We start from the raw sequence: 23,529 nt of genomic DNA, 5'->3' as shown, positions 1-23,529 counted from the left end.
TAATATAAGAAGTGAACCATTATGGACACAGATTTAAATACTGGCAACTTGTTTAAAAAATAAAAACGAAAAAAACACATTTTACTGCGATGTTAACATTTTTTTTATTTAAATTGCATTTAAAATGACATACATCTTGACATTATCCGAACCGCGTATGCTCCCGAGGGTCGCTGAAGCCTATCCCAGCTCTTCCAAATATATTTCATGAATGACAATATGAGGAAAATTATTATGCATGAATAAATTGTAATAAAATGCATTACCAAAATATTCTTTAAAAATTCTAAACTCGGGCGGCCCGATAGTCCAGTGGTTAGCACGTCGGCTTCACAGTGCAGGGGTACCGGGTTCGATTCCAGCTCCGGCCTCCCTGTGTGGAGTTTGCATGTTCTCCCCGGGCTTGCGTGGGTTTTCTCCGGGTGCTCCGGTTTCCTCCCACATTCCAAAAAACATGCGTGGCAGGCTGATTGAACGTTCTAAATTGTTCTTCCCGGGCCTGCGTGGGTTTTCTCCGGGTGCTCCGGTTTCCTCCCACATTCCAAAAACATGCATGGCAGGCTGATTGGACCCTCTAAATTGTCCCTAGGTGTGAGTGTGAGTGCGAATGGTTGTTCGTTTCTGTGTGCCCTGCGATTGGCTAGCAACCGATTCAGGGTGTCCCCCGCCTACTGCCCGGAGACAGCTGGGATAGGCTCCAGCACCCCCCGCGACCCTAGTGAGGATCAGGCGGCTCGGAAGATGAATGAATGAATGAATGAATTATAAACTCATGAAACATAAGATAAAGATTGCATGTCGTATTCTAAAATGCGCGGACTGTTAATTGCGTGTTTGACCGTCAGAGTTTGGCCAACGCCGACCTGGTTTACGATGAGCCTTCGCTGGCGGGGCACAGCTGCTCGGTGCCCCAGTGGAGGTGTTACGCCAAGCGCATCAGCTCCCAACAGATCCTGCTCACCTTCCTGCCTGCCACCTTCGCAGGTGCCACTTTTCCCTTCCCGCTCAATGACAAACTACCGCAACGTACAAACGTGTCTGCCTTTTTTCTGGACAGATGTCCTGATGCTGATGACATCTGGGCTGGAGGCGGAGCCTTTGAGTCACGTCAGCACGCAGGACGACGACACGCTGACGCCCGGCAAGCAGTCACAGGCCGACTCGCCGTCCGGGTCCGCCGGAGGACCGGGCCGGTCCGAGTCCAACCTGGGTCCAGCCTTCGAGATGAGGAGGAGTTCAAGCGCCGGGCCATTGGACTCCACGTCGCCCGTTGTCTCGCCGTCCTCGGAGGAGCCGTTGGGACCTGCCAGGCCCACTGACGCCCTACCGTCGGACGGGCAGGATAGCAGCATGTCCGAAAGCCAGCCCGGAACGCCCGGCTCGTGTCGGTCTACGGCAGGTGCAGGTGGGGGTTTCCCAGTCACATTCCAACACTCACATTTGTTTCTGAAGAAAACGATCAGACTTTTCTTCCCATCATTGCACAATGCGTGTGCTGTGTGTTAATAGTATGTAATACTACTGCACGTGTGTGTGTGTTGTAGATTTGGTTGACAAAGTTCACTTCTCTGAGCCGCAGCACGACGGTGCGCACGGCGGCGGCGGTGGCATCCTGGGCCGCCAGTTGTCCCAGCAGAGTTCTGGCACGCAGCTCAAATGTCCCGTCTACGTGTACAATTGCTGCCTGGAGCTGCTCAAAGAGCAGTTGGTACACCCCGGCGCCAGCCGACACCCCCGGGACGTCTTTTTCAGGTACATTTACACCGTTAACGCTTTCGCTTTAGCCGCAAAAAATGGCTCTTGCGCCACTGTTTCGGTGGTGAAAGCTCAAAACACTCATCAAACTTTGAGGTCACGCGCATTAGCTGCGTTCGGCAACGGTTCGCTTCAATTCGTTAATAAATAAAAACATTCCAGGGTGACTCCTCTGGCTGTAAAAGCCCCAAAATGTTCAGCTGTAATTATTGATTGTGTGTCTGTGGTTGTCTTGACGACTGAGTAGACCTCAAGAGGCTCAGTCTTGGCAGATGCCTGAGCAGATGAAGACCAGGTAAGAAGAGCTGCTTGTTTTTGTCAGCGCCAAGGGTGCTTTTACCAGCCTGCACGTTGCATCTTTGCATTAAAAAAAACAAAACCAAAAGAGCATGTCGACTCACCCGTCACATCTTTATCTACGGTTGGACAACCAATAGAACCGTGTCAAAAATGATGCCTACTTCCACTCCAGGCCTCTAGGTGGTAGCCTCATGCAGTCAGAGTTAATATACCAACATTAAATGAGGACATTTTAAGCCACAATTCCACACAAAGTCCTTGGAAAATGTACTTTTTGAACCTCGTACCTGGTTTACAGATCCTGCTCCAAAGATTCTTGGGCCTCTCAAAACCTCCTCATCAATGTCTTCTTTCAACCCTGTGGAATTTCCCCCCAAATAATTTTAGACAGCAACCCAAACCCACAATGGGTGTCGTTGATCACATTTCCACCTAAAGTTCCAGGAGGTTTGACTTCTTAAATCATAGTACTTGGTTGCAGATCCCACCCGAAATGTTCCTGGACCTCTCGAATACACGATACCTTCAAGCAGGCTCCTTTCGGTTTGGATAAATTACCTTTATAGAAACTAAATATAGATGATTATTTCCATGGTCCTAACACCCAACGGCCTTCTCAAGAGTTCAGGGTGTTCTTTGTTGTGTGCCTGATTTGGCTTTGGCTGTTCCTCAGTGAAACCTTGAGAAGACCTCAAATGATTGCTGTCATGATCAAGATTAACGCCGCGTCACACCATGGAGTGGACTGAGTGGAAATGACCAATCAGTTGTGAAATCATAGAAGCGTCCCAGTCATTTGCCGCCCCACTGTGTCCCGACAGGTCGCTTTCTCTGGACCGCAGCAGCCCTACACCTTGGACGGACCTTCTGGCGCAGCCTCACAAGCACAAGGAGCTTGCCCACTACTGCAGCCTGCTGCAGGAACACTACCAGCAGAGCTTCGCCAAAGGTGAACTGCCCAAACCACAAGTCTGGGTCTACTTTCTCAGTCAACCTGTTTGTGGAATTCCACCATAGTTTGATCAACAACTACTTGTCGAATCGCTGCGTGAAAGGTTTCTGAAGGGATGGTCTGTCTTATGTGTGGCATTCAGGTGTCTACCGGAGCCTCCAGCAGTCGCTCAGCATCAGCTCCCAGGACGTCCTGATGGCCATGGACTACTGCGAGGAGTCCCTGCAGGAGATTGACATCACGGCCTTCCTGCAGACACTATGTGGACACATCCGGGTATTCCGGGAGAACGGTCAAGCTCCCGCGTGGACTCGGCAGCCCAAAGCCGACGGGAGGTTGGCCACCTTCATTGTCGGAGAATCCGAGGAGGATCGAGCCGATGTCAAGTCTGCCGTGGCCTCCTCGTCCAGGTTTGTAGACAGACTCGTACAATGCTTTTCTGTTCTCTTGATACCTTGAGGGAATTGTGAACTTTTGTCTGGGGGGGTGTGGGGGCATCATTACGCGCGTTTGTGAGCACTTTCCATATGAACTGGACATCTCTGAAGGTCACGAGCTATGGGTCGTGACCGAAAGAACGAGATCCCGGATACAAGCGGCCGAAATGGGTTTTCTCCGCAGGGTGTCCGGGCTCTCCCTTAGAGATAAGGTGAGAAGCTCGGTCATCCGGGAGGGGCTCCGAGTCGAGCCGCTTCTCCTCCACATCGAGACGAGCCAGATGAGGTGGCTTGGGCATCTGATTCGGATGCCTCCTGAACGCCTCCCTGGTGAGGTGTTCCGGGCATGTCCCACCGGGAGGAGACCCCGAGGAAGACCCAGGACACGCTGGAGAGACTATGTCACCCAGCTGGCCTGGGAACGCCTCGGGATCCCCCGGGGAGAGCTGGAAGAAGTAGCTAGCGAGAGGGAAGTCTGGGCTTCCCTGCTAAAGCTGTTGCCCCCGCGACCCAGCCATAAGCGGTAGATTATGGATGGATGGATGGATGGATGGATGGATCTCTGAAGGTTGTATGTGTGAAATAACAGTTTTGAGCTGGAAGACGCCAACGAAGCAGATTCCCAGCTCGTCCAGGAGGCGTCCAGCAAGCTCCCAGCATTCCCCCTAGAATTACTCCAGACGCATCCCACTTGTGACCTGTGCCCAGACGTGCGCAAAATAATTCAGGTGAAATATCGCGGCGAAGGAGTTGATCGCATGACGGGCTGTTGTTTTGGCGACTCTGAATTGCTTCGACCTTCGCAGGAAAAGTTCACGGCGATCGTGTTCCAGTATTTTAAACCTGTGCCTTCCAATCCACATTACTTCTATTACTGCCCGCCGTCTTCCAAGAAGGAGGTGAGGAAGTCGGCGTTCATCACCTCACTTTCTTGAAAACAGTCTCTTTTTATCAGTAGACTCTGACATGTGATTGCTCCACACCGTTGGATGCATTTGGGTTGATGAACTAGGGAACTACGGCATTAGTGTTCGTGGTTTTCCCCCCCAGTATGCTCTGACAATGTTGGGTGCATTTATGTTACGTGTGTTGCAATGTTTGGCTTCTCGAGGAGGACTCGGAGGATGGCGAATTGGAGGTGAGGCCCAACGAAGAGACGGTGTCTGAGGCCGAACAAGCCACTGAAGACGGTGAGGTTCTTCCCAAACACTTTTCCGTCCTTCGTTTTGTTCGTCCCCTTTTTCGCATCCGACGGAAGATGTGAGTCTGGCACCTTATATTGTAGAAATGGCGTCCGGCGGCTGCATCACCACAGAGAGCGACAACGACTTGGTGGTGGAATACGAGGAGCAGCCCACCGACGGCAGCATCAGAAGCCTCAGCGGCGGCGAGGACCGCTCACGCTCGGACTCCAACACGGTCAACCAGGACCAGGACCAGGACTCCTTCAGCATCTTGGAAGAAGGAGACTCACTGCTGGAGGCAGAGGGGTCGCAGATGGAAATGCCGCCACTCTTCCTGCACGTTACCTGCTCCGTCAACGCCAAGAACTGCCACGGATCCACACCCATACACAGCCTGCCCACCTGTCTAGGTGAGTAAATGCCCATTTTGTTGAAATATATACAGTGGCCAGGCTTGGGGAAATAACCATAGTTATGCACAACCACCAGTAGATGGCAGCGAAGCACCGTTTTAGATTTTAACTCTTATCTCAAGGTACTACTTCAACTGTGGCTGGTGGGTAGCTGTGCGTAAGGCAACGGTGAAAACCCAGAACCAAGTTGCGAAGTGTAACACCCGTGACTTGCTTGTGAATGTTGTGCCTGCAGGTGAGATCATTTCCTGCCTGGAGGATGCCAAGGCTTTACTGTCCGTGGATTTGAACGACCTCTCGGTCACCCTGGACATCTTTGTCCTCACCCTTCCTCTGGAGATCGAAGTCATGGCCGATTTTCATCACAACAGGTGAGGAAGTGGCGTCTAATGCCACGTTTAAAATAATCATCGCGTCGCGTCCGTGCACTCCCAGGTACACTTCTGAGAGCAGCGTGTCCCTGAACCGTTCACCGGGACAGCCATCGTCGTATCGCTCGGACGAGGAGCTGTCGGCCATGCTGGAGGGGCTGAAGGGAGCTGAGGTGGACATGTGAGTGTCCCAAGTTACTCCGTGGGTTTGGATTTTGTTTCACGTGAGGCAGGTTTGCATCCCTCAAGGGACCACATATTTGAGATAACCATCCATCGAAATGGATGTCTTGTCGAAATTAGCCTCTTTGAAGGGGGCAATGTCGCTCTTCTCGTTCTTGACTTCATTAGTTGCAAATGAAACTCTACATACGCAGTATACAAGATACAGTTTTCTACATTTTCTCCACATTTTATTTGCAAAAAAATGCCTATTGATTGTTTATCAGCATGTTTCTGTCAGGGTCTGTGGCGAACCTTTATCCAAGCTGCCGCTTCCTCACAAGCTAGCTATCCTGGCTACCATGGACGAGGTCAGTGTGCAGTGACACCTTCCTGCCCCGTACAGGCCGCCAAATGTCCTTTGACATTTCTTTTCCATCAGGTCCGCTGGCTGCTGGAAGACGAGATCGTGTCGGCGCTGCGCCACTCGCGCACCATCGGCCCGACCACGCTGCTCAAGGTGGCGCAGCATGTGGTTCGCTCGGCCGGGCGGCCGCACTGTCGCAGCGAGGACGTCCCGCTGCAGTTTGTCTTCAGGCCTGAGCAGTCGCTGGACAAGTTCAAGGAGGCGAGTTGATCTGCTCGCTATGACTGCTTTGATAGTAGACTTAAAATCCATATTATTTCAATAAAGCAGGGTAGGAGAAGTCGTGTCGGTTGTCCTGACTTTCTGCCTTACGTGTTTGTTTCTTTGTTTGCAGGAGTTCCGTCGCATGGCGCTCTCTGGCTACGTGCTCAACAGTGAGCAGGACCGCTTCTACTACGTGTCTCTAAGTCGGCTACACCCTCAAAGGATTCACATCGTCAAGAACCTGTCAGAGAGCATTGCCGCCAACAGAAGCCCGCCTCAGGAAGAGTCTCTTTTGGAGAGCGAGGTTCATGTGGTAAGAGAGTCTAAAATTCTAAAAGACTGACAACCCTGTAATAAAATTGTGAAGCTATAATGGGCATGGCTGCTTTATCGCGCCACGTTATCCGCTGTGAGTGTGTGCATGTCATGCAGAGAAAGGCTGTGTGTGGCTTTTGTGAGGTGGGTGAGAAAAAATGGAAAATAAAGTCACAATTATTTCCACTTTACGTTAAGAAACCGGTCACTTCTAATTTTTTTGCCTGCAGGCCGCCAACTTCACGACTGACACCACAGCAGAATTCGATGAACCGCTTGCATTCTTGAAAAACGATGGCGGAAACACACAGAGCTCGGTTAGCCATCTGCTGCTGAACGAGCCCACCTCGCCCCCCAAGACTCCCTCCAGCGTCAGCCTCGCCGAGTCGGTGCAGTCCGGTTCTCACGGTGAGTCGTCTCTACGGTGCATTTCGGTTCGAGTAACCTGTACAATGAACAGATCGCTGAAATACAGCCACGTGTGTTTTGGGACCATCGGAAAAGATGCTGCAGTAGGATTGGCCATTTTTGGGGCTTGCTCAAGCATCTGAAACATATTTTCTGTTTATCTGCACTTTAAATGGTATATGGTGACTCCCATTTAACACCGGTTAAAACCTGGCATCAGGGGTAGACAGTAAGTCATAAACAAAGGCAAGTAGCACGACAGATATCCAACGCCTAGCTTCTCCATCCAACTCACTAATCTTGTTTAGGGATGCTCAGCAAACTATTCTCTTTCACAGGCTGCAGCAAGCTGAGGCCAAGTCGTGTGCAGAGCGTCATCTCAAGCCAAGGAAGTTTGGATTCCGACATGCAGGGTGAGTTTGAAGACCTCTGTTCTTAAAGCAAAACAACAACAAAAAGTGTCAGACAGAATCCTCTTCTTGAATCGTGTGTTGTAACATTATCCATACGAAATGCATGGGGGCCTTGCATTGAACCTTGTGGAACTGATTTTTTTTTCTTCAAAGGATATGATGGCGGTAGCAGCGACTCGGAGTGTGAAAGTCCCACCCTGGATGAGCAAGAAATTCAGACACCTCGGATGCCCGACTTCTGGCTCATAGCGAAGATTCACCAGGACAGAGTCAAGGTCTACTCCCATTCCAGGTAAGACCGGTCCTCAAGAACCTTCCAAACATCAACTCATGGTTCATGTCTGAGCCAGAAAGTCGTACATTTATTTAATATGTGCCAGGAGTATGAGTGAGGAACGGGATATGAATGGCAAAGAGCAGGAAAGCCGGGAGGAGAAGCAGGAGCTGCCGGAATATTTACAACTGCATCAGATGGTGGTAAAGAAAATTGGAGAGCTGTGTCGCAGAGTTAACCAGGTAACAGCACCAACACTACAATTGATATCATTACTACAACCGCTGTGGTGATGGTCATTACCATACATCTTGTTTTTTTTTTTTTTTTTGTCCACATTAGCACATGCTGCTGCAGGACCTTCACGACAGCCACGTGTGCAATTCCCTGCTGGTGGCAGAGAGCGAGGAGGACATTTGGAAGAGCGAGTCCGCATACCGGCAGAGGCGCAACACCTCGGACGGTCAGTTGGTCTGTGCTTTGACGTCGCATGGTTGTGTAGTAAGCGGCGTTTTGTGTTTCGTGCATTGCAGATTACCACGCCGAGGAGAGCTACCAGGCCAGAGATTACCTGGCCGCCACAATGCACTTCATCCCAGGACACTTTTCCTGCGACGTGGTGTGGAGTACCGTCATCCACATACACCCAAGACTCAAGATGGGACCTAACATGGGTGTGTCCAGAGGTAGGCATGTCTGTCGTGAGGAGAACCAAAATGTGTTCAGTTGATCCAGCCGTCGGATACCCTGAACCGGTCGCAGGGCACACAGAGGCGAACAACCATCCGCACTCACATTCTGCACTGCCACGTCGACGCACTAACCACTCGTCCAAAACTTTTGTGGACTTGTCTAGCATGGGTAGACGCCCCCAACCCCCTCAAAAAAGGTTCAAGAAGCCACACCTGAAAAGTCGCTTTGAAGCGACCAACCTAATCAAGTATCAATTCATGCACTGAGATGCTGCTCTGCAGGAGTTTCTTGATTTGGTTTCTTCATCTCTATTTATTTCAGCCATCCAGGCCTTACGCTCCGTGCTCAACTCCTTCTGTGTGGTCAACAGGAAGAATATGTTTGTCTACCAGGAGCGTACCACCAAATCTGTTTTCTACCTCAGGTTGGTGACATCTTCTCTGTCTGTCGGTGAACAAGCTTTCATTTTTTTTTTTTTTTTGCCTTTCCTAAACCTTGCATTACATTTTGTTTGCCGGTTCACTTGTCACCTGACCCCTCGCAGACTTTATGAGACGTCGCAAACAGGCAAATATGCTGATGTGGACGGCGGCCTCCACACCTCTCGGTCCCTCAGCCTGGCCAGAAGTCAGGAGCCTCTGTTCTCCGAAGACCTCATGGTGCATAGATTTAAAAAAAGATATTTTAATGCTTCTTGTTCAACTTATCTTATGGATTTTGTCTGATTGGTACAAAATTGAACTGAAGGGCGAGGTGGGCGATTCCAAAAAAAATAAAAATCTTGAGGACCTGTGCCAGCAAACACATTTGAAGTAAACCACTTTTTGGCTCATATTAACCATTCCCAAGGGACCTTTGAACTTGTCTTGGGGATTTTCTGCAAAGTCATCCCCCAAAGCTATTTCTATTAAGAGTAGACCCCACCCCCAAAAGAAAAATTCAAAATCCCTGCCTAAAAACACAGGAAATCAGACATTTTATTTTGAAGCAGCCATTTCAGGCTCATGTTGTAAATCCGCTTCAATTCCAAGCGCCGACACTCAGTTCCAAATCCACATCTGTGCTCCACGCTGACGCTCGTCTGTCCTCATCCTCAAACAACAATTAACTTTTCTTGTGCACCAAATGACGCGCCCATCAAGTGCTAAATGATGCTGACTGATGCCAAATGTTTGGGCTCTCAGGGTTCCAGGTCGTCTCTTGAGGGTTCTCGTCCAGTGGGCCAGGTGGACAAGCACATCCTGCTGTTGGTGCATGGGGTGGGCAATGCAGGTAACAGGCGGGATATCTTCGACACCGCCGTAATATCAAAGAAATTCTACTGAAGGCTCTCTGCGCTCGATAGGTCCCGAGATCACGGACGAGCTGTTGAAGGTTCTGCGCAAACGTCTGGATGAAACCACGCTGGATATCATCACCGTCATGCTCGTCAGGAACTGCAAGCTGACACCCGCCGACGTGGAGGTCACTTCTTCTTTCCACAGCGCATTTTACACTGTTCACAATGGCATTTTCATGCCTCTCTGTGGTGGTTTTCCGGGTTGTTCTGGCAAATTTTCTCGTATCGAAAGGCAGAAAAGCACCTGTGTGAAAGGAAACTGCGGAAAAACCATTCATATGGTTTTTAGCTAAAAGGCTCCACCTTCCTGCTGATGTTTACATATACGTGTGTGCGTGTGTTTGAAAGAGGCTCATTCTGCTTCCATCCACTGTGTTCAGTTCATCCAACCGTCGGGCTCTCCCTCCAGCGAGGTGATGACGTTCGTCCTCCCCGCCTTCTGTCTCCCGTGGCTTTCGGCCGTGTCTCACTACCTTCGCCAGAACCTGCTCATCTTCCTGCATGTGCCCAAATACACAGACAGCAACACGGCGCACCACTTCAAGGTAGCGCCTCGACTTTTTCAGCTCCACAAAAGAATGTAGCCAATTAGATTCTTGTCTATCTTAAGATAAGATAAGATAATATAAGATATCCTTTATTCGTCCCACAATGGGGAAATTTACAGCCTCCAGCAGCAAGAATGTATGTAGAAAGAAGAAAGAAAGGGAAAAAAAACAACAACCATCTTTCAATTAAATACAACCTTAACCTTTGACATAGATGGCTGCAGCAGTGTTTCTCTGTCCAGGAATTGTTGTCCTCAAAGTAATGTCCCTTCATTTTGAACAATACAATAGACCTTAATTTTTTAATTAAAACCGCCTTTTGGATGAAAAGATCATCTCCCCACAAGAATGTTTTTCCTCTCAAATTTTGCAGATTACAATGACCTTGGTGAATGCAACTGTACACCTCAATTTGTTCCGTTCAATGATGAAATATTACCAAATAGATTAAATCCATCTTCCTTCTGCAGCACTGCTTTCATTCGAACACCGACGTGGCGGATGGCAACATCTACCTCTACAACAAGCCCGGAGGTCAGGGGACGGGAGGCAAAGGTATACATCAGGGGTGTCCAAACCTTTTGCCAAGAGGGCCAGATTTTATGTGGTAAAATGTCGGGGGGCCGACCTTGGCTGACATTCTTTACATTGAACAACAATATTGTTCAACAAATTTTAGTAAGCCAGTCTGTTTCACATTTCCATTTTTATTTTAATTTCAACAATCTTAAGAATTTCTTTTGGTTCATTTGAAACAGGAATTTGAAATATGACATATCAGTCAATATAAACACGGAGTGATGTCTTGTTAACTCGTGAGTGATGCCCTCTAGTGTCTAAATGCTATTACTCATTTAGTGAATGCTATTACTCATTTAGCCACTAGAGGGAAGCAGTACTCTATGAAACATCACTCACCAGTCTACGAGACCTCAGTCAATGCAACACGTGTTCCATTGCGCCCAACCTGCGGGCCAGACGGCACTGATTTTATGACAGGGGCCGAGGGCCGGATGAAATTCGACCGCGGGCCGGACTTTGGACATGCCTGGTATACATCCTGTCACTTTGTTTTGTACTGTCTTGGATAAATAGATGGCTCAAAAGAGTACGCGGGCAGACAATTGCAAAGGCGAGATTTATGTTGTGCATTGTCAGGAGCATTTCTGGGCACTTTTCCCTTTTCTACAGTCCCAATGCTTTACTTTGAATTTGCACAGCAACCTATTTCGGCCCCAAACCAGTCGGGGCTGGGGGAATTGCGATTGCTGCTGGGCCAAAACAAAATCCCTCTTCAATCACACAGACACAAATTCTACTTTGATCCAGTTCAGCGTTTATGGATATCGCCATCTCCCACCTGGCAGGAATTGCCTGCATTACTCTGACGTTCGTGGATGCCACGGGGCACCCCCTTCAGACAATCGCCTCGGACTGCGGCAAAGAGACCAACAGCTGTTCCACCCCGCTGCAGCCGGAACACTTTGAGCGCCTGACCACCGTGCTGAGAGTGAAAACCGATTCTGTGCATGACGGCTGGAGCCAAGGTGAAGTCATGAGATATTGAAGTTGTTTGTGGCCGGCAAATGACTGAGAAAAAATATGCCAACGACAGACTGAATAATACTCATTTATTCTTTTCAAAATGCATTTTAAAATCACATCCCTCTTCATTTGTCTTGAAAAAAAAGGTTCAGTTGAGATAATCATGAATTTTCACAGATTTCTTTGAATCTGACCCTTGATTTTATTGATTTGAATAACTATTTAGAGGCGGCAGGAGCGCCGCTCCTGGTGCGCTTCGACGTCTGGGAGCAAGGCAACGTGAGCCCGGCACAGCTGGCCGATAGGCTGCAGGGGGCGCTGCGACACGCCCTGTGCGATGTGCTCATGGAGCTACGTGTGCTGCCCCACCCGCTCTGCCTGCCCTGTGCCAATGCGCATACCCCAGGCAAGGACCACGCCAAAGGTGACACCACGCCGGCTACCCACTGGTGCAGAATACACCAAACGTTGGATGAGACATCATGACAAAAACGCCATTTTATCACCCATCCATCCATCCATCATTTTCCAATCCGCTTTTTCCTCACGAGGCTCGATCCCAGCTGTCTTTGGCCAGTACATTCTAAACTGGTTGCCAGTCAAGTGCAGGGCACACATAGAATAGAACAACCATTCGTACTCACAATCAGAGTACACTTTTTTAACCTGTAAATTTGATATTTATTTTTTATATACATATACAAAATATATATTTTATATATATATATATATATTTAAAATATGAATATATATTTTAAATATATATATTTTATATATTTTATATAATATATATATAAAATATATATAAAATATAAAATATAAAAATATATTTTATATTTAAAAAAATATATATATTTTTTTAAATATATATATATTTAAAATATAAAATAAATATATATATTTAAAATATATATATAAAGAGATCTAGATACTCTAGATCTCTAGATCCCATACTCAAGATTTTAAATTGTCTTAGTTTTAATGATTGAATGTTTGTACCAATTAGATGCAAATAATTTTATATTTGCACACAATGTCCCACAGAGGTAAAATCACTCATCAGTCGTCTTGTCCAACCTTTCAGGACTCATTATTTTGGGAACTCACCTTTTGTTTTCATTTCCAATGTTTAGGTGCCTTGAGTCTGCCCGAGGCGAAGGACGCAAAGGACACTCCTAGGCAGCGTAGCGGCTCTCGGGTATTCAGAAGTAGCCCCTCACCTATCACCTTAGGGCACCCTGGCAGCGGCAGCAGCGCCACCGCTGGCATGACGGGATCCAGCACGCCCGAGTCCACGACGCCCACTGGAAGAAGCACGCGCCGCAGCTTCTGGGACATTCTGGTAGGTCGGAAGATAAGCCTCGCAAATTAGCCAGTTAGCACAACTGTTAAAAGTAGTCGTTACTTAACGCAGAACCCTGGAGAATCTTATCGGATAATGTAGCACGTCTTCCTCCCCCTGACTGGCATACGTGGCATGGGCCCTAACTTCTTGCTCTTGTTTGTGGCCGCAGAGCAAACCCGATTCGTCTGAGCTGGGCAGTCCCAAAACCACGGACGATATCGTGCCGGAGCGAGGCGAGGAGGGTCGCGTGGTGCGGCGCCGCCACAAGACGGAAAGCGTCAAGCAGCAGTGGTCGCAAGAGAGGCTCGGCGAACTTGAACAGGCACAAAGGTACAGGTAGTCAGAAGCGTGTTCGGTGGAGGAAAAAAAACAAAACAAAACTATGAGACAGTTGAACCAACTCATTCTTAAATAAATAAAAATACGTGAAACACTTAATTGTAATAAGAAAAATTCATACTCATTTTGGAAATGTGTTATTTCTACTTAATATAATGATTTCATAGAAGTTAAAAGTCTATTTATAGTTAGTTAAAATGTATGTATTTTAAAATGTGTTTTTATTGCCATTATTTAACGACAAACACACGAATAAACAGATGAATACATACATTCATTCATTCATTCATCTTCCGAACCGCTTGATCCTCACTAGGGTCGCGGGGGGTGCTGGAGCCTATCCCAGCTGTCTTCGAGCAGTAGGCGGGGGACACCCTGAACCTACATTCATTTTAATTGAGAAACAAACTTCCAATTTCAGGAGGGGGGGGGCAAGGTTCACGTGTGACGTGATGTGCAAGAATATTTCGTAAGCATTCAATTCTCTTTAACTTGGAGAAAAAAAATGTCTAATTTTTATGTTTGCAGGAGGCAAGCGTGCCAGCTGGAGCAGGGCGACGTGGGCGCCCTGCATCCCATCTACCAGCTCACCTGCCAGCCCTGGATCACCTTCATGGCTGAGCTCGGTACGCCCGCGCTCTCCATCAATCACTTTTTTTGGATCATTTTATAATTAATCATTTATTTTTCCTTCTGCTTTGTACAGGCTGCCCGTCTATTCAGCAGTGCTCGGCCGATGTGGCGTCCCACTTCCTGCTTCCTTCCATCCTGGCCGAGCTGGTCAATCTGGTGGGATCGCTGGCTGCCGACACCAACGTCAAGGTCTTCGTCAAGACCAGGTCAGTGATTGTCACGACCAAACTGCACATAACAAATCGGAAGATGGCGACGTTCCCCTGAACCCTGAAGGCACTTTAAAATATGGCGTAGTAGTTCATTCATTCATTCATTCATTCATCTTCCGAGCCGCTCGATCCTCACTAGGGTCGCGGGGGGTGCTGGAGCCTATCCCAGCTGTCTTCGGGCAGTAGGCGGGGGACACCCTGAATCGGTTGCCAGCCAATCGCAGGGCACACAGAAACGAACAACCATTCGCACTCACACCTAGGGACAATTTTAGAGTGTTCAATCAGCCTGCCACGCATGTTTTTGGAATGTGGGAGGAAACCGGAGCACCCGGAGAAAACCCACGCAGGCCCGGGGAGAACATGCAAACTCCACACAGGGAGGCCGGAGCTGGAATCGAACCCGGTACCTCTGCACTGTGAAGCCGACGTGCTAACCACTGGACTACCGGGCCGCCTGCGTAGTAGTTCATTTCTTTTTAAAATAAATCTCAGTGAGCATTTATTGAGTTACAAAATGAATGCCACTGAGATACTGTACTCATTCATCATTATTGTCATTATTTATTCTATTTTTAATTAAAAAAAAAAATTTAAGTCAATGGCCAAACCAACTGTAACTGCTTTAACTCATTTGTTTGTGCGTTTTCTGCTCTGTCCAATGGAAATACTGTCCCGTTTTTGAGTGAAGGGATGATTTTTTTTTTTTAATCTGATGTATATCGTTGATCGACATTTAAATTCATTTCACTGAGAAAAAAAATTATATGAGGTGTTTTGAGTTACGAGTGCAGTCATGTGACAAATTGTAAATTTGTATCTCAGGCCAGCGCTGCATGCTAATGCGGTATTTATTTTTTTTTAAACAAACAAAATGAATGCAGCATGTCAAAAATGTCGTCGTGTCTGCTTCCAGCTGTCCCGTATCGGGAGACATCTTCGTTCCTTTATCTGCCGTGCAAAACCTGTGGCGTCCTCCCAAGGCCTCCTGCAGCTTCATCATCATTGGGAGGAACTTCCAGCAGTGGTACTGCAGCACCGAGCAAGGTAAACGCAGCCCAACTGAACCACATCTTTAACTAGCACACATCACGTCCTCATTCACCTCGCCTGTACGTCTTTGCGTGATGTGTGTCTAACGCACGCGTGTATGTTGTCTCAACATGACTTGGTGTTGAGCCGCGTGGTCTGTCTCTTGTCGCACGTCTTACGTCCGTCCCGTCTTTTGCATCTTGCGTTGGCCACAGATGAGAGTTTAGAGGAGGAAAACGTGGCACCGCTTAATAGGTTCACACGTAAGTAGGACTTCTTCTATCTTAACAAACCGAACTCGAAAGGGCCCAAAACGTGCATTTTTTATTCAAACAAGTTACCTTGGTGAATTTTGTTTACATCCATTAAGGAATGGTCCATCGAGCATACAATGCGGTTATGATTGAACGAACATCTTCAGAAATGCCCTTGCCTTTCTGACCTGTGTCCAGCTCACAAAGGCCTCCAGCGCTTTGAGGCCTCTGAGCAGCAACAACAGCAGCAGGGTGACTGCTCCAGCCTCTCGGGCCAGCAGCAGCAGCAGCAGCAGGCGGGCTGGGCGTCAGCACCGGCACCCCGCCAGCGGTTCCTCCTCATTCGCATCTTGGACAAAAAGGTGACTGAGGATAATTGGAGGTTGTTCTAAAGTGTGATGTGGCTGGAAAAACTGGACCCCATCACACCGGCCCTCAAATTCAGTTCACTTCAGTTTGATTTAGATCATGCCAAATCCCGTTCCATATGGAGACACGGAGACAGTCACAATAGTTCTCCGGCCTAATACACGCATCATCTCACAATGTACAGAAATAATCATGCCCAAAGATGTACATTACTTGACCAACATACAGTTGTTGCTTTCTGTAGGCGTAAAAAGCAGGATTAAAGAGGATTTGACAGTAAATCATCTAAAACTGGGGTAGGGAACTCTGGTTCCTCGAGAGCCATATCCTGCCTGTTTTCAATCCCTCCCTACTCCAACACACCTGATTTAATTGATCATGATAGTTTCAGGCCTCCTCAGAGCTTTGCTGATGAGCTGATCATTTGGATTTGGTGTTGGAGTAGGGAGGGATCGAAAACACGCAGGATATGGCTCTTGAGGAACCGGAGTTCCCTATCACTGATCTAAAACAAAAAACTAGGCGAAAGGAAATGCTTCCTGCTGCCATTCATCTTTCAATTCATTCATTCATTCATTCATTCATTCATTCATTCATTCATTCATTCATTTACTGTGTCAAAGAAAGTAGTGCGCTGCTATTTTGTGGTCCACAGTAGATGTACAGCAGAAGGAAATCTCTCTCTCTCTCTCTCGCTCCCTCTCCCTTTCTCTCTGAGTCACCTCAATTTGATGCGTTGTATGTCGCTCGCCTGCAGGTGACGCTGTACAGCTACAACTGGTCGGTGGACCTGGGCGCCTCACTCAACCGCGAGCTGGTCCGCCTGGTCAAGTGGCAGAACGCCCGGGCCCACGTGCTACACTGCCTGCTCAGCCAAAAGATGGGCCTGTTCCATCACCACTGCTTCTCGGACGCGCCGCTCCACGACATCCATTCCAAGCGGGTATGTGGAAAGTCGCTCACGTCACCGGGCTCACATCTGCCGGTGCTTCTGCCAGCTGAAGTGGAAGCGACCTGTAAGGCCATCATCTGCTACGCGGGCCGCAGCAGGCGGCCGGTCCCGCGGCCTGATGCGTGCAGCTGTTGTGGCCCCAGGAAGTCAATCCGTGTCCTCCCTTGACAGTCGCTTCAAAAAGCAAGTCGAAAAGATGCAGAATGCAAGCATTGAAATTTCACCTCGCGACATGACATTTTGTAGGCTTGTGCTTAATGGGGAGACGCACAAAAAAGTTTCAAGAAGCCATGCATGAAAAGACAAGTCTACCATTTTGGTTCAAAACAGCCATTTTAGGCTCATTTCACAAGTTTGTTGAAAGATAAACTTCTCATCGAGATTTTGTCGAATTTTGTCGAAAATTTCTACCGTAGGCGCTAGACGGATTCATGAGAAGAAAAAAAGTGTTTTGGTCGATTGGCCTGGCAACCAAATTTGATAACCAATCATTCATTCATCTTCCGAGCCGCTTGATCCTCACTAGGGTCGCGGGGGGGTGCTGGAGCCTATCCCAGCTGTCTTCGGGCAGTAGGCGGGGGACACCCTGAATCGGTTGCCAGCCAATTGCAGGGCACACAGAAACGAACAACCATTCGCACTCACACTCACACCTAGGGACAATTTAGAGTGTTCAACCAGCCTGCCACGCATGTTTTTGGAATGTGGGAGGAAACCGGAGCACCCGGAGAAAACCCACGCAGGCCCGGGGAGCACATGCAAACTCCACACAGGGAGGCCGGAGCTGGAATCGAACCCGGTACCTCTGCACTGTGAAGCCGACGTGCTAACCACTGGACTACCGGGATAAAACACCAAAATCCTCACCGACATGAATGTTTTGAAAATTCAGCCCCAAAAGTCATTTAGATGTAGAAGCAAAAAATCGGGTTGTCATGTTTATCAGTATTAGACCCACGGAATGTCTCAAGGAGTGTCCTGAAAAATATGGGGAGTCTGCCATTTTAAGATAAGATAAGATAAGATATCCTTTATTCGTCCCACAATGGGGAAATTTACAGCCTCCAGCAGCAAGAATTTTTGATTTTCAGGCTCGTTTTGGCTGTAAGAAGTAACAAGGAAATAAGTCCATATCATGAAATGCATCACCGCTCTATTGATGAGTTATCAAAAAAAAAAAAAAAAGAAAAAAGGAAGTGCTGTGTCGAGATTTGCTTTGGATGAAATCGATTTCCGCTCAGACTTTGCGCTCGCCTTTGAGCTCCTCAGCAAAAAGCACAGCCGCTGCTTTTCTATTAAATATGAGGCGGCTGGCTGTTTTCTGATATTCCTGCTGTCAAACGCAAAATGTAACTTGTCCGTGCTGTGCCGATGCGTTTGTATAATCAAAGACGACTTTCCAACAAAGCCTTGTCAATTTAACCAATTTTAGGATAAGGCTACAGCGTCAGAAAATGCTGAAAAAGTGAAACACCGTGAATACTTTCCAGATGTCACGGGTGCATTATTCAAAAGAGTTTTTGAATTTTGTAGAACAAAATGAATGGAATCCGCTTTGCAGTATGACAAAGTGACATGTTGAAGTACTTGAGACTTACTGGAGCAGCATCTTCCAGCAAAGTGCCCTTTAAGTGCCCAGCACCCCCGCCTCTGCCCCCCTGCGGCCAATTACAAAGCGCAAAGAACTTTAGCTTTCCCTCTGATGGCTTCCACGGCCGCGTCACTAACGAGCTCGGACAGGAAGCAGAGTCAAAGCGGCAGAAAATTTGCCTGAATCGGCCTTCATCTGTCACGGCCGTGACGGGAGGCGGAGGGAGGGGGGCACCGGCCGGGCCCCCGCCGCCGCCTTGGGGGCCGCTGCGCTCTGCCGTGTCGGCCCCGAGCTGCTCGACTGAGCTAACGCGCCCCAAAGTTGCTCGACAAACAGCCAGCGTGGGAATTAAAAGTCACCATCTTTTTTCCCTGATGAACTCTATTTGTTGGCCGGAACAAATGAAACGGAATAGAACATTAAATATGATGTAAATAGACTACGTTGGAGGGCTGGAGACATTGAAAGATGCTGCATGTTGGTTTAGAAATGAAATGTTACAGCCAGTCAATATGCTTCATCACGTGTATTAATAATACATGTGATAAAGAGGATATATTAAGAATACCTTTATTAGTCTCGCAATGGAGAAATTCCAGATTCACAGCAGCAAAGTTATGAAAGGAAGAAGTAGAACAACAAAAAAATAGGAGCTGCTGGAAAGGCAGCCACTCTCGCGGCGCCATTTTGAAGTCAAAATAACACAAGACAACACATAGGACAGAGACAGTCGTGCAATCTTCACCACTTTTCTGCATACACTTTGTTGTCTGAAGCAGTTCTAGATGAAAGAGGAGAGGATCAAAGTGTCCTTTCACCAGTGGATCAGAGACATCATGCTGAAAAATGTGCACACGTCTGCTACAAGCAAAGTTTTGAAAGCAAACACGAAGCTGTAGTGTCCATTGATGAAAAGAGATTAGTTCACTTCTCCTGTCCCACATAATCCGCTTCAAACTCCAAGCCGCGACTCCCAGCTCCAAATCCGCATCGGCGCTACGCGCCAACGCTCCTTTCTTCTCATCGTCGGCTCCTCAAGACCTCCATCCATCCAGCCGCAGACCGTTCAACAGCACCGATCTCTCCGCTGAACAAAGCGGGGCTGTGAAAAATGCTGCCCATTACAGGCGCAAGACACAAGCGCCCCGGGACTGTCCAGCAACAACAGTCAAATGGCGCCGACCTTCCTCCAGTCAAAAACAGTGCTGCTATACCCATGCTGCCGAGAAGGCGCAACCACCAAGCACAGAGTCTCCTCCTTGATGAATGTCGTGGCCAAAAAATGCTGAAAAAAGGTCCACATCAAGTCCACACGACGTAACAACAAACACAAAGTGACAAAAGAAACACAAGAACAACAGAAAAAGCAAGGCTCAAGAGAGCACTTGCTGACGGCTGCCTACTCGGGCGCCATCTTGACTTTAGTGCATTAGCGGTACAGTCATTAATTGAGGTGCCTCCACGGAAGGCATTCTGTGACCGTAAAGCTTGCTATACAATCTTAAATATCATGTTAATGTGCCGCATTGGAAGTAACTGGTGTTGTCGCTGGTTGTGCAGGATCCCAACCCCTTCTTGGGTCCATCCATGGAGCCGGACACGCTTCTCCGTAGCCCCGTGCCGCCCCTGGCCAGCAAAGAGCAGGGTCGCCTGGCGTCTTCGGGCCGCAGCCTGGCCCCGCTTCACTTCCCCTCTGAGCTGCTGCCATTCGACGAGGCTCTGAGGGACGTGTGCGCTATCAGGGCGCTAACGGACGGGGACGCCGTCGCGCGGCATGGCGGACAGCTCTTGGACATCAAAGCGGCTGAGAGGAGAGGTTCAGTGACTCGCATTTGAAATGACGCTAGTGCTATTACGCTAATGGCCTCGTCTGATATTTAAATGCTAACAAATAACGTGGACATGTGGCGAGGATAACTTTTCATAATTCTTATGGTAATTCCTTCCAACTGCTTTTGGGACACATACAGAGCAGCTAGGCATCTAATTTCTCAGCCCATACAGTCTATGAGGAATTTAGTAGGGGACCTTCTCCGCCTCTTCTTCTTGGTCTTAATCTCTCCGCATGTTTTGCAGTAGAGTCAATAAATGGGGGGAACACTGCACTACTTTCCTACTGTCCAGGACTTTGGTGCATCTCACGACATTTAGCGAGAGAACAAAAATACTCCCCAAAATCTGAAAATGAATTTTCCATCACAAAACAAATAATAGATTCCAAAAATTTGTACAAGTAGTGAACTAAGAATATGACCTATGTGCATATATATATACTGTATTTTCCCATTTCTCCAAATAATATATAACATTGATGATGATGTTATTGTTTGAATTGTTGTGTTTGCATTGTTGCTATTTTTCTCCTTGTTGTGTGCAGAGCTGGAGAAGCAGATGAAGATTGAGAACCTGTTTGTGACGTGGCAGCAGCGGTCGGCACAGTCCAACATGCCCATCGCGGTGCGTTCATCTTTGTGGCCATAAGTCGCAGTGCTTATAGCACAAAAAGTGCATTTGTGACGTCGCCTTCAGTCAAAGCTCTCCAACGCTGTAGCCTTTGAGCAGAAAAGTCGGCTTCTTGTCATTCACATCACTTCCCCTCCTCAGCTGGCTGACTTGGAAACCCTGAAACAGTCGTCCCGCCTGGTCCACTATTGCGCCACGCCGCTGCTCTTTGACCCTCTCTTCCGCAAGCAGATTCAGGAGGAATTAGTAGCTGCTCAGCCGCCCGTCAAGGTATTGGACTGGAGGAAAATGGAGCTTCTAAAGTCGGCGTGTCCATAAATCAAGATTGCTGGTCATCAGCCTGCATATACTAAAAATGAATGTATGACATGACAACGCTATTTTAAAAAATGTTGGCGCGTGTTTGTCTGTGTGATGTGCACAGGCTGCTTTTTTGATGGGGCTATGTTTTGTGGAAAATATCCTTTTGGGGGTCTAAAAAAAAAATTGCTCTTGACGGGCAGGATATTTTGCAATCCCTATCGCAGGTTTCCACTGTACGGACATAAAAAAACAAAACTGCATATAATTGCATGACGGATTGCTTTTTAGCATGTTGAGTAATTGAATTTTGAAGATTGTTAACATGGCCGTTGCATCCTTCCATTTTCCTGTCGACGGCCCCCGGAGGAAAACTTTAGGACAGCCGTGTTGCCGAGCGTTGGGCGCTTATCGCTGCTCACATTGTCTTGCAGAAGCGTCACCGGTCGAACGATTCGACGGCGTCGGGCCGCGACCGCAGCTACAGCAGCGACTCTGGCGACATGCTGCCCGGCCGGCTGAAGGAGGAGCCCTGGCTGCTGGACATCTCCAGCGGATTTCTGCAGCAGTACGTGCAGTACCTGCAAAGCTTGGGCTTCATCCTGGTGCAGGTGCGCCCGCAGTCGCCCGCTCGCAGGTCTGTATTCGCCCGTGGCGCCCGCGTTGTCTTTTACTGTCACTGTTGGACTGCCAAACCAACGACCCGTTGTGTATCCTCGTTCCGCTGACCCCACTGCCCGTCCTCCATTTTGTTCAACAGCATCGCCCGCGCCCGTGCCGCCATGTTGAGCTCCATGTCGTCCGAGGGCAGGATGTCCTTCTCCTACGTCAAGCAGAAGAGCGAAGACAGCCCCAAGGTGAGTCAGCGCAACACACCCTGAAATTCCAACAACTGCGTTCGTCGCTTTTGTCCGTGATGTGGCGCAACAGGCAACATTCTAGGAACTGGTGGTGCATTTCAGATTTTCTTTCCTGAAAGTTTTTAATTGAATGTGCTTGTTCATTTTTTGTTCTTGGAGCTTCATTTGTATAATTTCATAATCTGTTTTTAAAATAATCAATTTTACATTTTTTGTGTTTTTTATTTCATTTAATAATGTGAATTTCTGATCATTCAATTATAATTATTCACATTACAAAACTAAGAATTATTTTTTATTACTATAACTCTTTTAAAATCTTATCATAAAATGACATTGAGTATCAATCATTTTTTTCATAAAAACAATCTTATGCATGCAATTAACGTTTTTCTTTTATGAAATAATTATTAACTTAATGGTAATGGAATTGATTTTAATTAATTTCATTAAAATGACCATGAATTATTTTGCTGTGAAAAAAATCAATTCATTTCAATATACATTTAACATGTTTTTTTAAGACGCTTCCTCAGTTAATTCTAATTGAATCAACGTTTTCTTTTTTCCTGCATGTAGTCAGAAATTATTCGAATTTCATTTAATATTCTGTCGTCCTTTTCGTCAATCCACTCTGCAGACAACTGTGTCCGCCACCACCGCTTACCACCTTCAGAGGGCGCTGCCCGGCGGGATCGTGCTGATGGAGCTAGCTTTTCAGGTACCATTTACAATAAATAAATCAATCACTCACCGGATGCTTCAGTAGGAACGCCTTTCGTTAAATGATAAAATGATGCCTTTAAAAAGAGTATTCCTGGTTTTTGCTCATTGAAGCGTTCGTTAGAAGTCTCTTCTGCGAATGCTAAGACAACAAAAATATTAGACGGAGTAGTCTGTATGCGGGCTATAAGTAATGGGAAGTCAATTTGTAAATGTGTGAAAAAGTACGCTCAAGTGTTTTAATAATTATTTGTCATCTTGAAACGTATGTTTTAGTTCTTGTTGTTTTTCCAGGGTTGCTACTTCTGCGTCAAGCAGTATGCACTGGAGTGTTCTCGGATCCCCATGGGCCAGTCGGTCAACTCACAGGTGGGAATTCCCCCTCACAATATTTATATTTATATTAAAAGATTTATTTAAAAAATAAAATAGGAACTCAAAAAGACGATCGATCTTCAGTCTTCGCCGGGCGGCTAATCTGTTGCAGACTCAAGATGATTATTTTGGAACTAAGCCCTTGCTATAATTTTTGAAGCTGTTAAAAAAAAAAAGTGATTTCGCAGGAGCTCAGCAAAAATCGACTTGAAATTAACTCATCAAATCAAACAGAATTACCAGTACTTTAAAAAAAAGAAGACTTGCCAGGAAAAAAATGACAGGAACTTTGACAGCATTGTTTGTCATTTTTCATTGCATGTCTTTAGACGTGGTGAAGC

General features: G+C 47.3%; 1 protein-coding gene across 2 annotated transcripts in view; it reads left to right on the top strand.

The window, feature by feature from the left end:
- Positions 1 to 23,529, top strand: part of szt2 (SZT2 subunit of KICSTOR complex) — a 39,964-nt gene that overhangs the window by 10,553 nt on the left and 5,882 nt on the right. The window contains exons 24-67 of one of the 2 annotated variants that reach the window (XM_052073804.1): positions 846 to 984; positions 1,058 to 1,405; positions 1,545 to 1,752; positions 2,003 to 2,050; positions 2,877 to 3,004; positions 3,150 to 3,417; positions 4,034 to 4,172; positions 4,251 to 4,343; positions 4,556 to 4,634; positions 4,730 to 5,038; positions 5,277 to 5,412; positions 5,477 to 5,593; positions 5,876 to 5,945; positions 6,017 to 6,202; positions 6,336 to 6,518; positions 6,751 to 6,928; positions 7,267 to 7,341; positions 7,495 to 7,633; positions 7,722 to 7,857; positions 7,958 to 8,078; positions 8,149 to 8,301; positions 8,630 to 8,732; positions 8,853 to 8,967; positions 9,493 to 9,580; positions 9,654 to 9,772; positions 10,028 to 10,192; positions 10,666 to 10,750; positions 11,563 to 11,747; positions 11,969 to 12,164; positions 12,874 to 13,082; positions 13,255 to 13,415; positions 13,953 to 14,050; positions 14,131 to 14,263; positions 15,186 to 15,316; positions 15,517 to 15,564; positions 15,754 to 15,917; positions 16,682 to 16,867; positions 20,028 to 20,283; positions 20,845 to 20,924; positions 21,072 to 21,200; positions 21,665 to 21,867; positions 21,991 to 22,087; positions 22,731 to 22,811; positions 23,108 to 23,182. In XM_052073804.1, the coding sequence (XP_051929764.1) occupies positions 846 to 984; positions 1,058 to 1,405; positions 1,545 to 1,752; positions 2,003 to 2,050; positions 2,877 to 3,004; positions 3,150 to 3,417; positions 4,034 to 4,172; positions 4,251 to 4,343; positions 4,556 to 4,634; positions 4,730 to 5,038; positions 5,277 to 5,412; positions 5,477 to 5,593; positions 5,876 to 5,945; positions 6,017 to 6,202; positions 6,336 to 6,518; positions 6,751 to 6,928; positions 7,267 to 7,341; positions 7,495 to 7,633; positions 7,722 to 7,857; positions 7,958 to 8,078; positions 8,149 to 8,301; positions 8,630 to 8,732; positions 8,853 to 8,967; positions 9,493 to 9,580; positions 9,654 to 9,772; positions 10,028 to 10,192; positions 10,666 to 10,750; positions 11,563 to 11,747; positions 11,969 to 12,164; positions 12,874 to 13,082; positions 13,255 to 13,415; positions 13,953 to 14,050; positions 14,131 to 14,263; positions 15,186 to 15,316; positions 15,517 to 15,564; positions 15,754 to 15,917; positions 16,682 to 16,867; positions 20,028 to 20,283; positions 20,845 to 20,924; positions 21,072 to 21,200; positions 21,665 to 21,867; positions 21,991 to 22,087; positions 22,731 to 22,811; positions 23,108 to 23,182 (6,360 nt within the window). The remainder of the gene's footprint in view (positions 1 to 845; positions 985 to 1,057; positions 1,406 to 1,544; positions 1,753 to 2,002; positions 2,051 to 2,876; positions 3,005 to 3,149; positions 3,418 to 4,033; positions 4,173 to 4,250; positions 4,344 to 4,555; positions 4,635 to 4,729; positions 5,039 to 5,276; positions 5,413 to 5,476; positions 5,594 to 5,875; positions 5,946 to 6,016; positions 6,203 to 6,335; positions 6,519 to 6,750; positions 6,929 to 7,266; positions 7,342 to 7,494; positions 7,634 to 7,721; positions 7,858 to 7,957; positions 8,079 to 8,148; positions 8,302 to 8,629; positions 8,733 to 8,852; positions 8,968 to 9,492; positions 9,581 to 9,653; positions 9,773 to 10,027; positions 10,193 to 10,665; positions 10,751 to 11,562; positions 11,748 to 11,968; positions 12,165 to 12,873; positions 13,083 to 13,254; positions 13,416 to 13,952; positions 14,051 to 14,130; positions 14,264 to 15,185; positions 15,317 to 15,516; positions 15,565 to 15,753; positions 15,918 to 16,681; positions 16,868 to 20,027; positions 20,284 to 20,844; positions 20,925 to 21,071; positions 21,201 to 21,664; positions 21,868 to 21,990; positions 22,088 to 22,730; positions 22,812 to 23,107; positions 23,183 to 23,529) is intronic. The other variant, XM_052073805.1, reaches the window with a different exon arrangement.

The sequence above is a fragment of the Hippocampus zosterae genome, chromosome 8, assembly GCF_025434085.1.
Source record: "Hippocampus zosterae strain Florida chromosome 8, ASM2543408v3, whole genome shotgun sequence".
NCBI lineage: Eukaryota > Metazoa > Chordata > Actinopteri > Syngnathiformes > Syngnathidae > Hippocampus > Hippocampus zosterae.
The sequence above is the reverse complement of the archived record's forward strand: the minus strand, read 5'-3'. Positions and strand labels throughout refer to the sequence as shown.